The following is a 16,923-nucleotide window of genomic DNA, read 5'->3' on the forward strand; positions in this document are numbered from 1 at the left end:
TTGATAAGGAATAAGAGCTACACTTATCTATAAGTATAAAGATAAGTATTAAGAGCCGGGTGTGGTGGTGCACGCCTTTAATCCCAGCACTCGGGAGGCAGGGATTACTGTGAGTTTGAGGCCAGCCTGGTCTATAAAGTGAGTCCAGGACAGCCAAGGCTACACAGAGAAACCCTGTCTCGAAAAACCAAAAAAAAAAAAAAAAAAAAAAAAAAAAGAATATAGTTTAAAAAATATACTGGTTTGAGAAAGTAGCAGTAGTCAATTCTTTCCTAAGATACCTGATCTGACTAGCCACTGATAGTTGGCTAGACTTAATATCAGGCATGATTTCCTTTCTGTTCACCAAACCTAAAGTACAAGTAGATGTCTGCTGGTGACCCCCAGTTTATAAGTGCCACTAATACACTTTTGGAGATATCTTACCATGATGGTCATCTTTGTGTTTTGTAGGCATCACAGCTAGATAGGACTATTTGGTTTCTTTTTTCCCTTTGCAGCTTGCATTGCGTCTTCCACTACTATGTGAAATAGTCCTAATGGAAGAGGCTTTCAATTTAGTTACAGTTGGATTTTTCCAAGTACTGTGGCTGAAGTGTGTAGTTCCTACAGCAATAGGAACTTATCTTCAGTCTCTGAGAGGCAACGAATAGCAAGAGCAATAACCTATATTGTTTGGGGAGTCCTTAAGATTCCCTCAACCAGCAATTCAGAAGGAATTTTTGTTTGTTTTTTATACCTGGTAATGGGATTTTTGTTGGATAGACTATAAGTTTTGGGGAGCATTATCATCTCTGGTGGTGTGACTTCATTTAAACATCATAAGATGATTCCTTATGCATGTTTCAAACATACTTAGTGGTATTTTCCCACCTCTCTTCCTCTCCTTCTATATTATGTTCCATCTCCCAGTCCCAGTTAAAGTACACCCCTATTTTCCTACCCATACCATGTCTCTTGCTATCCCCCTCTCTACAGATCCCCATATAGGGTTCCTTTCTACAGTCTTTGAGTGTGTGTGTGTGTGTGTGTGTGTGTGTGTGTGTGTGTGTGTGTGTGTGTTTACTCCAGGTAAAATAAGCTATGATCCTGAAATAAGAAAGAACACGTGACACTTGTCTTTTTTAGGTCTGGGATACCTCACTTTAGTATAATATTTTCTAGTGCTATCCATTTATCTGAAAATTTTATCTGATACTTTTATTTGTATTTACCTTTACAGATGCATAGAATCCCATTGTGTATTTGCACCATGTTTCATCTGTTTATCAGTTGAAGGATATTAGGTTGTTTCCATTGCGTAGGTATTGTGAATAGAGTAGCAATGAACATGGCTGAGCAAGTGTCTGTGAAGTAGGATGTCAGTCTTTTGGATCTATGCCAAGGAATGGTATACCTTAGCATATGGTAGATTCATTTTTAGCTTTTGAGGATTCTTCACACTGATTTCCAGAGTTGCTATACCAGTCTGCAATCCTACCAACAGTGAATATGGGTTATTTTTTTCCTCTCATCCTTGCAAGCATTTGTTGTTAGTTGTTTTCTTGATTTTAGCCATTCTGAATGTGCTTAGTTGAAATCTCAAAGAAGGGGATTATTATCTAGAGTATATGAAGAACTCAAAAAACAAAGAGTCAAGAAAACAAGTAACCCAATTAAACAATGAGCTATTGATTTGAGCAGAGAATTCTCAAAGAAGAAATAAAAACAACTGAGAGATATCTCAAAAAAGTATTCCTCATCCTTATTAATTTGAAAAATGAAACCCCTACCCAGATCTAGCCAATGGACGGAACACTCTCCACAGTAGAGTGGAGAGTGGGATATTACTTTCACACGTACTCTGGTGCCTCACCTTTGACCATGTCCCCTGGAGGGGGAGACCTGATGGCACTCAGAGGAAGGACAGCAGGTTACCAAGAGGAGACTTGATACCCTATGAACATATACAGGGGGAGGTAATCCCCCTCAGGAACAGTCATAGGGGAGGGGAGTAAGGGGAAAATGGGAGGGAGGGAAGAATGGGAGGATACAAGGGAGGGGATAACCATTGAGATGTAACAAGAATAAATAAATAATAATAAAAAAATAATCATTAAAAAAATTAAAAAAAAAAAGAAAATTAGAACTGCATCAAGATTGCAAGGTACTCATAACGCCTTTTATGAATGATGTCTTGTCATGTGAAACATCACTCATCCATCATTCTAATCAATTTAACAGTACTCTCTGGGTATCATTTATATTTTAAAAACAGTATCTCTTATAGCCTAGGCTAGCCTTGAATTTCTGTCTTCTTGTCTCCACCTCTGAAGTTGTGGGAGTGTCATGCAACACAATGCCCAGTTTACTAGTGGTCAGGATTAAACCCAGGGCCTTATAGATGTTAGGCAAGCACTCTCCCAACATATAAAACCTCAGCCTGTAGAGTATCTCTTATGTATTCCTGCCTGCTGTTCCTCTGAAATGGTGTCTCAGAATTGAATGCTGCTCTCTCATATTCATTGGATTGCTCTCCAATTACCCCTCTCTGTTTGACTCAGTGTTTTTCATCTTTTTTTTTTAATTTAAGATAGCATTTATGTTTTGAGCCACTACATTGCAGGACCAACTCATCTTATGTATACATACTTTCAAAATGTGTAAATGAAGAGACAAAAAATTGATAGGACCATTATCCACTAATATATAAAATTCGACAGTCAATGGGTAGCTAAAATAAAGAAGCTAATTGCCTCTCTTGGCCTCTCTTCTCCCTCCTATGTTTTTAAAAATTAATTAAGTTATTTATTTACTTTAAATCCCAATCCAAGCTTCCCTTCCCTCCTCCCCTCCCAGTCCCTTCCTCTCCCCTCCCCTCCCCTCATCCCCCTCCTCTTCTCTGAAAAGGGGAGGGCTTCCATGGATATTAGCCAGGCTTGACATATCAAGTTGCAGTAAGACTAGGTACACCTTCTTCTACTGAGACTAGACAAAGCAGCCAAAATAGAGGAAAGGGATCCAAAGGCAAGCAATGTAGTTAGAGATCGCTCCTGCCCCCTCTTTAGGAGTCCCACATGAGGACCCAGGTGCACAACTCTTACATATGTGCAGAAGGCCTAGGTGTGTCCCATTCATGCTCTCTGGTTGGTGGTTCAGTCTCTATGAATGCCTGTGGGCCCAGGTTATTTGATTCTGTAGGTTTTCCTATAGTGTCCTTGACCTCTGTAGCTCTTTCAATCCTTCATTCCCCTCTTCCATAGGATTTTCAAAACTCTGCCTAATGTTTGGCTGTGGGTCTCTGTATCAGTTTCCATCAGTTGCTGGGTGAAGCCTCCCAGAGGACAATTATGCTAAGCTCCTATCTGCAAGTATAGCAGAGTATCATTAATAGTGTCAGGAGTGGGCTTCCTCTCATGGCCTGGATCTCAAGCTAGGCCAGTCATTTGTCAGCGCTTCCCTCAAATTCTGCTCCATTTTTTTCCTCTGCACATCTTGTACTCAAAACAAATTGTGAACCTAAGGTTTTGTGGCTGGATTGGTGTTTCAATCCCTCCATTGAAAGTCTTGCTTGGCTACAGGAGATGGCCACTTCAGGCTCCAGATGCCCCATTGCTAGCTAGGGTCACCCTCATAGATTCCTGGGAGTTTGTAGAGTCCTAGGTTTCTAGTTGGTCCCATAGATGCCCCCAATCCACTTGTCTCTGTCAGTACCCTCTTCCTCCATGCTCCCCCACCTCATCCCTCCTGCTTCCCTCCCCACACCCTTTCCTACATAGTCCCCTCCCTCCATATACCCCCAATGTCTATTTCTATTTCACATTCTAAGTGGGATTCGAGCCTTCCCCCTTGAGCTTTCCTTGTTATTTAGCTTTTTTGTGTCGTCCATGGATTAGAAAATTGTTAGCCTGTACTTTATGATTAATATCTACTTATAAGTGAGTATGCACCATATTTGTCTGGGTTACTTTACTGAACATGATCTTTTTGTTTTGTTTTGTTTTTGGTTCTCGAGAATAGATTTCTCTGTGTAGCTTTAGTGATCCTGGAGTTCCCTTCGTAGAACAGGCTGGCTTCGAACTCAGAACTCAGAGATCTGCCTGCCTCTGCCTCCCAAGTGTTGAGATTAAAGGCATGCACCACCACCCAGTCATGATCTTTTCTGATTCCATTAGCCTGTGAATTTCATGATGTTATTGCTTTTAATGGTTGAATAGTATTCCACTGTGTAAATGTGCCACATTTTCTTTATCCATTCTTTGGTTGAAGGACGTCTAGGTTGTTTCCATTTTCTGGCTATTATGAATAAAGATGCTATGAACATATTTGATCAAGTATCTTGGGGTATGGTGGAGCATTTTTTGTGTATATGCCCAGAAGTGGGTCTTGAGGTAGATCTATTCCCAATTTTCTGAGAAAGTGCCAGATTGATTTCCACAGTAGTTGTATAAGTTTGCACTCCCACTAGCAATAGAAAAATGTTCTCCTTGCTCTACATCCTTGTCAGCATGAGCTGTCACTTTTTTGATCTTAGTCATTCTGATACCTTCCATTTCTTTATTTTCTTTTTGAGGGCAGTTCTAAATATTATAAAACACTAGGTCTGCAGGAGACATTTACAATACAAAATTTCCAGCCTGCTGGTGGTGGTACACACCTTTAATCCTAGCACTTAGGGAGGCAGAGGCAGGCTGATCACTGTGAGTTTAAGGCCAGCCTGGTCTACAAAGTGAGTCCAGGACAGCCTAGGCTACACAGAGAAACCCTGTCTCAAAAGATTCAAAACAAAAACCCTCCTCTCCTTGTAGCTGTATATTTTGTTCTTTGTATTTCTGTGGAAAACACAATTTTCTCACTTTGAATAATAAATACAATTTTAAAAATCAGAATTTGAAAGTTAAGAATATCAACAAAAATACCTATAAATATAGCAAAATTGTCTTTGTACATAATTTGACTCCTTTAAGTTAAAAATTAAGGTGTATTCCAAGCACTAAGTTCAACAATTCATAAATGCTATCTCATTAAGCTGAAAAACTGCACAGCAAAGAACATCATTGTTCTGACAAAGCAGCAACCTGCAAATGGGAAAAGGTTTTCTTTCTTTGTTTGTTTGCTTGTTTGTTTTTACCAACTACACCTCCAATAGAGGGCTAATATTTAGCATACATTAAGAACTCAAAAAAACTTGTTACCAAGAAAACAAATAACCAAATTTTTAAAATGAGGTACAGATATAAACAGAATTTTCAACAGAGAATTCTCAAATAGCTGAGAAGTACGTAAAGAAATATTCAACATCTTTAGCTGTCAAGGAAATGCAAATTGAAACTACTTGAGATTCCATCTTATGTCTGTTAGGATGGAATGGCTAAGTTCAATAACTCAAGTGAAAACTCATCCTGGTGGAGACATGTAGTAAGGAAACACTTTTCCATCACTGTTGGGAGTGGGACCTTTACCACCACTGTAGAAATTGGTGTGGCAGTTCCTCAGGAAGATGGGAATTGATCTACTCAAAATTCAAATCTACCACTCGTAGACATATACCTAAAGGAGAATCCATGTTACTCCAGAGATACTTGCTGAACTATGTTCACTGCTGCTCTATTAATAATAGCCAGAAACTGGGAACAATATAGCTGTCCCTTAACAGAAGAATTGATTTAAAAAGTGTGGTACATTTACACAATAGAATATTACTCAGCCATAAAAGTGGCATTATGCAATTCACAAGTAAATGAATGGAACTAGAAAAAAAATCATCTTGGGTGAGGTAACTGAGAACCAGAAAAACAAATATGGTATACATTGCTTATATGTGAATATTAACTGTTAGGTCAGTAATAATCAAGCTATGATCCACAGAAGCACAGAAGTTAGGTATGGAGTAAGGAACTACAGGGGACATATAGATCTCCCTAGGAAAAAGAAATAGAATAGATAGTTATGGATAGATGGGGGAAGACTGGAATGGAGGATCAGTTGGTTTAGGGCAGTGAAGAGGAGGAAAATGAGAGAGAGAGAGAGAGAGAGAGAGAGAGAGAGAGAGAGAGAGAGAGAGAGAGAGAGAAAGAAAGAGAGGGAGAGAGACAGAGACAGAGACAGAGACAGAGACAGAGAGAAGCTTCCTAAAAATTATATATACATGAAGTCAAACTGTAATCGACAAATAATGGGAGAGACAGAGCTCTTTTTAAGGAATAAAGTTTTCAGTACTGAGATTAGGTTACATCTAATTGAGTTGCTGAGAAAGGGGTCCCATGAGAACCCCCAAATAGCATGGAGCAGTTGCCAAGACTATAGGCTGCTCTTCACAAACTGATGGCAAGACAATATTGCTGAAGACAACATCTGCAATCTTATTGAATATGGAGAAGTCAAGCTAGTGCTTACAGAGAGACTTCATTCCTCTATGCTAGCATCTTTGTTACAGGAATTACTCTTCATACTACCAAAAGAGAAACAAAAATACCAATGCAGCTACAAATCCTACCTTCAAGAAATGCTAATGTGATGGTGGCACAAAGCTTGTGGGAGAAACCAACTGATTTCTGCTTTGATTTAAGGCCCACCCCACAAGATGAAAACTATACTCAAAGCTGTTTAGGTGATTCAGAACCAAAGACTGAATGGCCCAGAGTCCTAGGGTCAAACCAAATACTATTCCTCTACTAAAAGAACATAGCAATAAAATGGCTCTTAGTGACATTCTGCTATGCTCAAAAATCAGTGTCTTGTTCAGCCATCATCAGAGAAGTTTCTTCCTGCAGCAGATTGGAACAATTGCAGAGACCCACAGCCAGACACTATGCAGAGAGTGAAAGACCTTGGAACACTCAGCCCTAAACAGGTTGTCCCCATCAAATCCTTCTGCTCAGGGCTTGGAAAACCCTGTGGAAGAGGAGGCCAGAAGAGTGTAAGAGCCATATGGATATATAGGGTGCCAAGAAAACATGGTCCTCTGTATCAACAGGGTAGACACAAATATGATCACAGAATGAGGCAGCATGCACAGGGCCTGCATGGGTCTGCACAAGCTGGGGTCATAGAGCTAAAAGGAAAAGTGGACATATGCTCCTATACCTAGCCCAGAAGCTATATACAGTTGATAACTACTTGCAAATAAAAATTTAATTTTCTCCAAAGGCATACCACTGGAGAAACAAACTACTCATAAGGGTAGGCAACATGCCCAGTAGTAGATGGTCAATAGAAAATGAATTCTATGCTATCTTTGGTGGTTTCTTATCTCATAATGTCACATCAGGGCTTCTTTTTTTATATTGTCTTTTGTCTATTATATAGAATATATATTTATATGTATTTATTTTATATATTATATATAAAATGAATAATTTGGTACTAGAAATTGAGAAGAGATATAGTCTTCTTTTTTATTATATAGGTCCTTCCTGTATATATAGTATGCTTCTGGTTTTGTTGTTTTATGGGATACCTGAGTGTGTTATTATGTGGATCTCTCCATTTATATCTGTTTCTTGTGCCTTTTATTGAGTTCTTTTCCTTTTGTTTGTTTGTATTCTATTCTTATGGGTTAGTTTTTGTTTCATCTTGTATTGTATTTTAATATTATTCCTTAGATGCCTGTTTGTTTTCTAATGACAGACAGAAATAAGGTGAATCTGGGTGGAATGGGAAGGAGATGGCACTTGGAGGAGTAGAAGGAGGAAGCCATAATCAGGATATATTATATAAGGGAAAAATCTATTTTCAACAAAAGAAAAATTAAAGCGTATGCATATACAAAAGTGTTATCATATCGATATATCATTTATATTCTATAACTAACATTATATCAAAAATCTCTTCCATGTTTATTCAATATGTTTCAATCATCTTAATGGCTATATAATATCCCATTAAATTGAATGTGTATTTATTCTCTGCCATTAGCTTTAAGAAAGCATTCTACCATCCTACATTCATCATCTTTCCTGGCCATAGATAGCAAGATTACAGCCAGACATAGTAGCATACTGTGACATATCAAGTCCTTGTGACTCTGAAGCAGAAGGGCTATGAATTCAAGGCCAGATTTGGCTACATAGCCCTTTTCTCAAAATACTAAGAAAATATGGTTTACTTTTCTCAATTCCTGTTTCTTTCTTAGTGCTTTTTGTGTGCTTACCTCAGTTACTAGATCCTCAAATAAACATTTTTGTTTTAGTAACTGTTGCTTTAGCTGGAGCCATTCACATCTTTGGTATTCTGGGTTTTTTTTAATCAACAAAAACACACTAGAAATTGACCCAGATCTTGTATATTCTAGGCAAATGTTCTACTGCTGAACTATATCTCCATCTTCCCCCAAAATTGTTAATACAGTCAATGCTGAGTACAATCTAGGCTCTGAGAAATGGCCCTTGGCCTTTTGGGGTATTTTTCTCATACAAATAGTGGGAAAGCATAAGCATTCTCTGAAGACTTACTAGTGTAGTAACTTCCTTCCTAGAGCTCCATGTCCCCTTATGAAAACTGAAAATAAGAATTACTTGCCTACTGAATGGAACCGAAATGATTCTTCACGTGTGTTAGGAGGGAGATCCTCACCCTGAGCTTTTCCTTTGTCTGCAGGGCTACCTGAAGCAGTGCCGAAAGAGAAGGGACATGTTCAGTGATGAGCAACTCAAGATCATCTTTGGGAACATTGAAGACATCTACAGATTTCAGATGGGCTTTGTGAGAGACCTGGAGAAGCAGTACAACAATGATGATCCCCACCTCAGCGAGATAGGACCGTGCTTCCTAGAGCATGTAAGCCTCTTGTCTTCTTCAGTTTTAAAGAAATGTTAGGAAACAATTGAAAACGACGTGAGCTTTCTGATTCTAGCCAGCTGTGACGTACTGGAATGGGGATGAGTTCTTCTATGATTCTGATTTTGGATCCTTCATCTTTAAACAGGTTAGGAAGTTTTATAACTTGTTTAGGATTAGTTTTCTTTGCTGTTGTAATCTCTTCTCTCTCCAATTTTTTTCTAACCTCTCTTTTCCTTTCCTGTTGGGTTCAGCTTCTATGAGTCCCGATTATTTGGGGAGGAATTCAATTCACTATATAATTGGAGAAATAAGAGAAGGCATAGTTTTCAAGAAAGTAGTTCCTGAAAGATGTTGAAGGATCAAAACTAGAGTATGAGAAGTGGTAAGGGTAACAAAAGGACCCTAGGCATAAAGTAAACAAACTAGTGAGAATTTGGGACCTGTATCTGACGTTACTGGCTAACTTCAGCTCTATTGCCCTATTTGAACTTCAATATCTTCATGTAGAATATGAGAAAAAATTGCAGCAATAACTTTGTGGTTCTCTCCTTTGTGTACCTTTCATAAACAATTATATCTAATTTGTATAAACTATTTTAAATTTATTTTATTATTTTTTGTGCATTCATGTTTTGTCTCAATGTGTATCTCTGTGCATCATACGTGTGCAGTACCCAAGGAGGCCAAAAGAAGACTTCTAATCCTGGAGTTACAGATGGTTTTGAGCTACCATTTGGGTGCTAGGAATTGAACTGGGTCCTCTGGAAGAGCAGAATTTGTTCTGAACTGCCAAACCATCTTTCCTTCCCTTTAACATATTTTCTTAAGAGATAATATATACATATGTATCAAAATTCAGGCTATATAGAACTGTTTTTTTTGCAGGGGCACTGCTTTGTTTATGAGAGTGTGTGTTGAAGGGTTCTTCTAGACAACTCTTATGTTCAGTGATTTCAGTAATTTGCTAAGAAATCTGACATGATATTCTTATATATATATATTGAAACAACTAAAGCTATCAAGAAAAGAAAAAGAGAACACCTGGCAGAATAAGAGTCATGTGTAATATCTGTCAGAGAAACTAAAGATTCTGTGCCCAAAGTTTCATGGGAGATTGATTATACTATACCATTGTATAGCATACACTGAAATTTTAGGTTTAGAAGGAAGCAAATATCTGCTATAAACCACATTGTTTCTGCTGACTGGGCACAATGAGCTGTTGTGACCACGGCATTGTTGAGGATCCCTTTTGAGATACAATGTTTGTGAAAGGCAAACTTTTAAAGTATATCCTTCTACTTAAAAGTTATCACAGGCCTGCTGTGATAACTCTTTCTGCACAGCCATTTCACATAATGGTTGAGTAATTTTATAAATATTAAACATGTTCCTGACTTGGTAGTTTTTTCCCAAAATTTTAGCCAACAAACACTCTGAGAGATCTAGAATGATCATGCACAAAACTGTTGATTACATTCAGTGTTGTGTGTCATAGAGTTTGAGCAGAATAAAAAAAATCCATGTGGCATTTTGCTCTTAAATACTACATAAGAGCAGGTTAGATATACGTAATTTATATCAACATATGGATATCAATCACATTTTAGGAAAGCAGAAAACAGACCAATGTTCTCAATTAGAGGTTGCCCCACACATTGTCATTTGTGTTATTAGCATTCTTTGTCTCTACACAGTAGATGTCAAGTAGCTTTTTCCTATATATAAAAATTATAACAACCTAAACATGTCTTGAGGCATTATCCTATATTCCCTAGATGAGAAAAATACTCGCTTGCTTTAATTTGTTAATGTGGTTAATTTGAATTAAACAGTTTTCATATGATAAATGAATATTGTAAAACTGGGATAAATATTTGATAATGATATACTATCCATTTAAAATACTCTTTTGCCTTTAAAAATCACATTGTTTATTAGTTCTAGGATGTCATTTATCAACTTGGGTATAACTTACATATAAGATTCCTCAATATGAATTATATATTGCAATGCATTTTTTGGTTATTTCATTTAATCAAATTTATTTATTTATTTATTCATTTTAAATCAAAATCACAGCCCTCTCCCTCCTCTCCTCCTGACCCTACCCTCCTACCCTCTTTCCCCTTTCCCCTCTCTTCTTCTCAGAAAAGGGGAGCCTCCCAATCCCCCCACCCTCATACAACGACCATCCTAGCACATCAAAGTTATAGCAGAACTAAGCACATCCTTTTCCACTGAGGCTAGACAAAGCAGGCCAGCTATGGGAAAGTGCTCCAAAATCAGGCATCAGAGTCCATGTCAGAGACAACCCTGCTACAATTGCTAGGGAACTCACATGAAGATCAAGCTGCCCATCAGTTACAGATGTGTAGGGGGTCTAGGACCAGTTAATGCATGCCCTTTGGTTGGTGCTTCAGCCTCTGTAAGCCCCTATGGGCCTAGGTTAGTTGACTCTGTTAACTTCTTGAGGAGTCCTTGTCCCCTCCAGGACCTCATACACTTCCCCCAACTCTTCTACAAGACTCTCTGAACTCTGCCTAATGTGTTCCTGTGGGTCTCAGCATCTGTTTCAATCTCCTTCTGGGTGGAGTATAACAGAGTATCATTAATAATGTCAAGGGATAGCTCTTTCCTATGGCATGGGTCTCAGGTTGGGCCAATCATTAGTTGGCGATTCTCTCAATCTCTGCTCCATCTTTATCCCTGCACATCTTGTAGGCAGGGTAAATTTTGAATAAAAGGCTTTGTGGATGACTTGGTGTGCCTCTCCCTCTACTGGAGGTCCTGCCTAGCTAGGAGGTGGCCACTTCAGTCTCCATGTCCCATGCAGTTAGGAGTCTCAGCTAGAGTCACCCCCATATCCTCCCATGAGCCTACCCTTTTGAAGGTCTTTAGTTTGTCTCAGAGATACCCTCCCCTCCTCAGTTTTCCTTCTCTCTTCCTGCCATCTAACCTGCCACTCCAGCTCTCCTCACATCTGATCTCCATCCATTTTCCCCTCGCCACTCCCTCTCTCTCTTGATCCACTTTGGATGTTTATTCTATTTCTCCTTCTGAGTGGGATTAAAGCATCCTCCCTCTTCTAAGTGGATATTAGCCATATAGTACATGACAACCATACTACCAAAGCAGCTAAGTAACAAGAGGGTCCAAGGAAGGATTTTTTTGATAATTGTATGTAGTTTTGTAACTACCATTATAATCAAGAAATAGAATTTTTTATTTCTATCACTATACCAAAGATCTTGTCCTTCTTTTATATTTTAACGCCTGGTTCCTCCAAACCTTGACCTATTTTTCATTATAATACCACTGCTTTTTCTAGGATGTCATATAAATGGAATCAAACAATATGATCATTTGTATTTGCCTTTTTTCACTTAGCATAATGCCTTTGATACCATTCGTGTATGATACATGTACCAGTATTTGATTTTATTTTTACTTTTTCACCAATTTGTGGATAGGGTTGCTCCCGCTATAAATTATTATAAATAAGGCTCCTGTGGATATTCCAGCATAAGATTTGATGAGAACATAAATTTTTATTTTGTCTTGGATAAATAACTAGGGTTAGGATAGCTAGGTTGTACGCATTTCAAACACTGGAGATGTTTCCTTAATTTTATAAATCTAAAACATTTCTAATGTGATGTTTTCACTACTAGCATTACAAGTGTTTCGGTGCCCTATATAACTATCAACATGTGACATTATCAATTCAAAGTGCTCAGCCATTCCATTAAGTAGAATGTGGTATCTCATTATGGTTTTAAATAACTTTTTACAGCTCAGTCTCCATAGGGGTCCCCTAGTAAGGAGAGCAGGGGCTGTCCCTACCATGGACTCTGTTGCCTCCTCTTTGATCACTTCTCCCTGGTGAGGTGCCTTACCATGCCACAGAAGAAGAGGATGCAGGCAGCCCTGATGAGACTTGGTAGGCTGGGGTCAGTTGATAGAATTGAAGGGCTCCCCCTCTCTGAGGACTAGGGGAGGGTGGGTGCTACAATTGGGAGGTAAAGTAAATAATTTTTAAATGAATTTAAATTAAAAACTAAAAATTAAATAACTTTTTAATTACTTTTTTAGGCTAGCAGACAAAGCAATAAGTTTTGTTATGGTATTTTCACACGTGTGTCATTACACTTTGTTCTAATTCACTGTCACTACTCTCCTATATTGCCGTCCTCTGTGGCTCCTATAACCCTCTGCCTGGTTTGTTTCTTTCCTTTTGTCTACTGTTCTCCTTTCATGCCATATGTGATCTATTTGCCCTCTCTTTTTCCATTTCCTCTTAAGATTATCTCTGACTTGTCTTATGATCCTCCTAGTTTCATGACCACTGTGTGTGTGTGTGTGTGTGTGTGTGTGTGTGTGTGTGTGAAAACTAGAGAAGTAGCAAGTGTAACAAAAGGGCATCTGCCTGAGGTTACTGGCTAACACCCATGCTCACATATGTACACACATTCCCCCATATTAAAACAAGATGCCTTATACGAGAGGAAATTATGTTTCTGCCTTATTTCACTAAACATAATGATTTCCTGTTAATGTTCTGATTTCATTTTTATTACAGCTCCATAGAATTTTAATTTATATTTTACTACATTTTAAAAACATTCATTTATTGATAATAGCTGTATGGATTCTATTTCCCGCCTATTGTGAATAGTGCAGAAACAAACAAAAGTATGCCAGTAGCTCTACGGTATGTAGCATGTAGATTCAGAATCCTTTAGGCATATACTAGCAAAAAATACAACTATGAAATGACACAGTAATACCACTGTAAGTTATATACCAGCAACAAGTAAAAGAGCTACTTCCCCTACATCTTCGCTAGCATTTGTTGTTATTTTTTTGAAAAAACATTTTTACTTATTTTGGAAAATGTCAAACAGTATGTGAGTCTTATGTGTTTTCTTCCTCTAACTCCAAGATCCTATCACCCAACTTTACATTCTCTTTTTCTCTTAAAAAAAAACGTGGATTTTTATTTATGTTGGCTAATTACTCCTGAGCACGGAGCCTTCCCAGGAATGTGGTTGATATACCTAGTTCCACTCCATTGGAAAAAAACTGACTTCCCTTCACCCAGCAGCTGTCAGTTGCATGCTTTTCCTTCTTAGGAGTCTTTGGTTGGGTTCATCTATTGTGTTTCCACAGGGATTTTATAATCATGTTATTTTTTTGTGAGAATAATATTTTAAGTTTTATATGAACTATGAGTTTTTATTTGATGTGTTTTTCTTTTTATTTTTCCCAAGGCTTCTTTTGTAATTTAATTTTTGGCTTCTTCTTTTACCAATTGGTTGTTCAACAGCATGCTATTTAGTATCTTAGTCCATTTTATGTTTCTATAGCATAACTTATAAAGAAAAGAAATTTGTTCCTTGGAGATATGGAAGCGAGGACATAGTCCTAAAGCATAGTTCTAGCACAAAGCAGGGGCAGGGATCTTCCTGTTGCATCATACTGTGGTGAAGAACATAGGAATGCATGAAACACAGAACAATTTTGAGTCAAGTTAATCTTTGGATTTAGAACTCATAGCCACTATAATCAACCCATTTTTTCTATAATGACATTTGTGGGGTAATGAGGTGAGAGGGAGGCTCTTAAATATTCTACTTTTTATTATGAAGATGTCTTTTTATTTTAAAAATAGCAGTTAAAAAAGTACACAGTATAGTTAACCAGACCCAAAGACTATACAAGTCAATGACCTTTCTTTTTAAAGATTTATTTATTTATGTACAGTGTTCTGCCTGCATGTACACCTGCATGCCAGAAGATGGCATCAGATCTCATTAGAGATGGTTGTGAGGCCACTGGTTGAACTTAAAAATCTTTGGAAGAGTAGCCAATGCTTTTAACCTCTGAGCCATCTCTCCAGCCCTCAGTGACCTTCTTAATACTATTACAATAGCAATTAAATTTCAACATAAAATTTATAGTGTGCATCCAAATCATAATATCCTTCCCTTAGCCTCCTAAAACTATTACTTATACATACACATTTACTGTACAAGTAATTTCCAGGTTTTAGATAATTATGGAACTGCCTCCAAAATTCAACAATAAGAGTCTCAAATAAGTTATGAATAGAAGACTCCAAAGACCCTTTATCCTGAGATAAATTAATTTCAGCTATGACAGTGAGATGAAAATAAGTTATCTACTTCCAAAATTTATCATCTTATCAGCTCCTGTCTACTATGTATCTGCTGAGAAATCTATTTTCATTTTCTATGTTAAAACCTGAAAAATAATTTTGTATAATCATTGTACATGGTACTATATTACCTAAGAACACTTTCATACAAGTAGATGACATATGTTGACCATACTTGCCATATTGTCTATCTTCTTTTTCAAACATCTTCCTTCCATTAGTTTTTCCTTTGTTTTTCTAGACATTTTCCATTTTACTTTTATATAATATATATGACTTTAATAATCTCTTTAAAATATAGGAACAAAAAATGAAAAAAAATCCACTCAATACTGCACAGTCCTTCTGGAGCCATTAATATGATTCTCTCCATTTGAATGCTTTTTCTGAAAAATGGCAAATTTTATTTTTTATGGCTTTAGACATTTCCGTTATATATGTATGTGTGTATATATATATATATATATATATATATATATATATATATATATATGATATATTCCTTTTGTTTGTATTCTCCTTAATATAATACTTTCATTATTCTTAGAGAATTTCATGTAGTATATATTTTTATTTAATTAATTTATTCATATTGCAACTTTATTATATTACAGCTCAGTTCTTTATCCCATCCCTTGTATCCTCCAGTTCCTCTCTCCCTCTCGCTTTCACCCTATTCCCCTTCCCTAGGTCTGTGACCGAGGGGGACCTCCTCCCCCACTATATGGTCATAGGCTATCAAGTCTCATCTTGGCAGCCTGCTGATCCTTTCTCTGAGTGCCGCCAGGCCTTATCTTGATCGTATTTATCCACTCTTCCCCTAACTCCTCTCAGATCCACTCTTTCTTCTCCCTATACATTCTTCACTTCATATCTCTTCCTCCCTTTCTTCCTCTCTTCCTTCCTCCCTTCCTCCCTATCTTTTTTCTTTTTCATTTTCATAAGAGACTATCTGGCAGCAGATATCCTGGGATCTTTCAGTCTCCCTACCTGCTTCTTCCATGCTGTTCCTTGAACCTTAAATGTAAGAGTTATGTTGTAAATACACTAACTGAGAGTGGGCCCCTGTCCTACTTATTTTTCTATTGCTATGATTAAAATACCATGACAAAAGCAACTTATAAAAGAAAGTGTTTAATTTTGGCATATGGTTTCATAGGGTTAGAGAGCGTGAAGGCAGAGCAAAGAAACAGATGAGAGTTTACATCTTTTTTATTGTTTTTTTAAAATTTATTAATTTATTCTTGTTACATCTCAATGATTAACTCATCCCTTGTGTCCTGCCATTCTTCCCTCCATCCCATTTTCCCCTTATTCCCCTCCCCTATGACTGTTCCTGAGGGGGATTTCCTCCTCCTGTATATGCTCATAGGGTATCAAGTCTCTTCTTGGTAACCTGCTATCCTTCCTCTGAGTGCCACCAGCTCTCCCCCTCCAGGGGACATGATCAAATATGAGGCACCAGAGTATGTGTGAAAGTCATACCCCACTCTCCACTCAACTGTGGAGAATGTCCTGTCCATTGGCTAGATCTGGGTAGGGGTTTGAAGTTTACGGCCTGTATTGTCCTTGGCTGGTGCCATAGTTTGAGGGAGACCCCTGGGCCCAAATCTGCCTATCATAATGTTCTACTTGTAGGTTTCTAGGACCCTCTGGATCCTTCTACTTTGCTATTCTCCCATGCTTCTCTCATCTAGAGTCCCAATAGGATGTCCTCCCCTCTGTCCCAGTTTCCTGGTAAGTGAAGGCTTTCATGGGACATGCCCCTTGGGCTAATATGCAGATATAAGTGAGTATATACCATTTGAGTATTTCTGCTTCTGGGTTAACTCACTCATCATGATCATTTCTAGCTCAATCCATTTGTCCACAAATTTCGGGAATTCCTTGTTTTTAATAGCTGAGTAGTATTCCATAGTGCATATGTACCACAGTTTCTTTATCCATTCTTCTACTAAGGGACACTTAGGCTGTTTCCATGT

The 16,923-nt window shown here is 37.8% G+C and overlaps 1 protein-coding gene across 6 annotated transcripts in view; it reads left to right on the forward strand.

The window, feature by feature from the left end:
- The window catches only part of ARHGEF9 (Cdc42 guanine nucleotide exchange factor 9), a 156,043-nt gene that overhangs the window by 88,983 nt on the left and 50,137 nt on the right, over positions 1-16,923 (forward strand). For all 6 annotated transcript variants that reach the window (XM_084789347.1, XM_084789351.1, XM_084789348.1 and 3 more), the window contains one exon: positions 8,578-8,757. In XM_084789347.1, the coding sequence (XP_084645473.1) occupies positions 8,578-8,757 (180 nt within the window). The remainder of the gene's footprint in view (positions 1-8,577; positions 8,758-16,923) is intronic.

This window comes from Acomys minous (assembly GCF_964271855.1).
Source record: "Acomys minous genome assembly, chromosome: 7".
NCBI classification, from domain to species: domain Eukaryota; kingdom Metazoa; phylum Chordata; class Mammalia; order Rodentia; family Muridae; genus Acomys; species Acomys minous.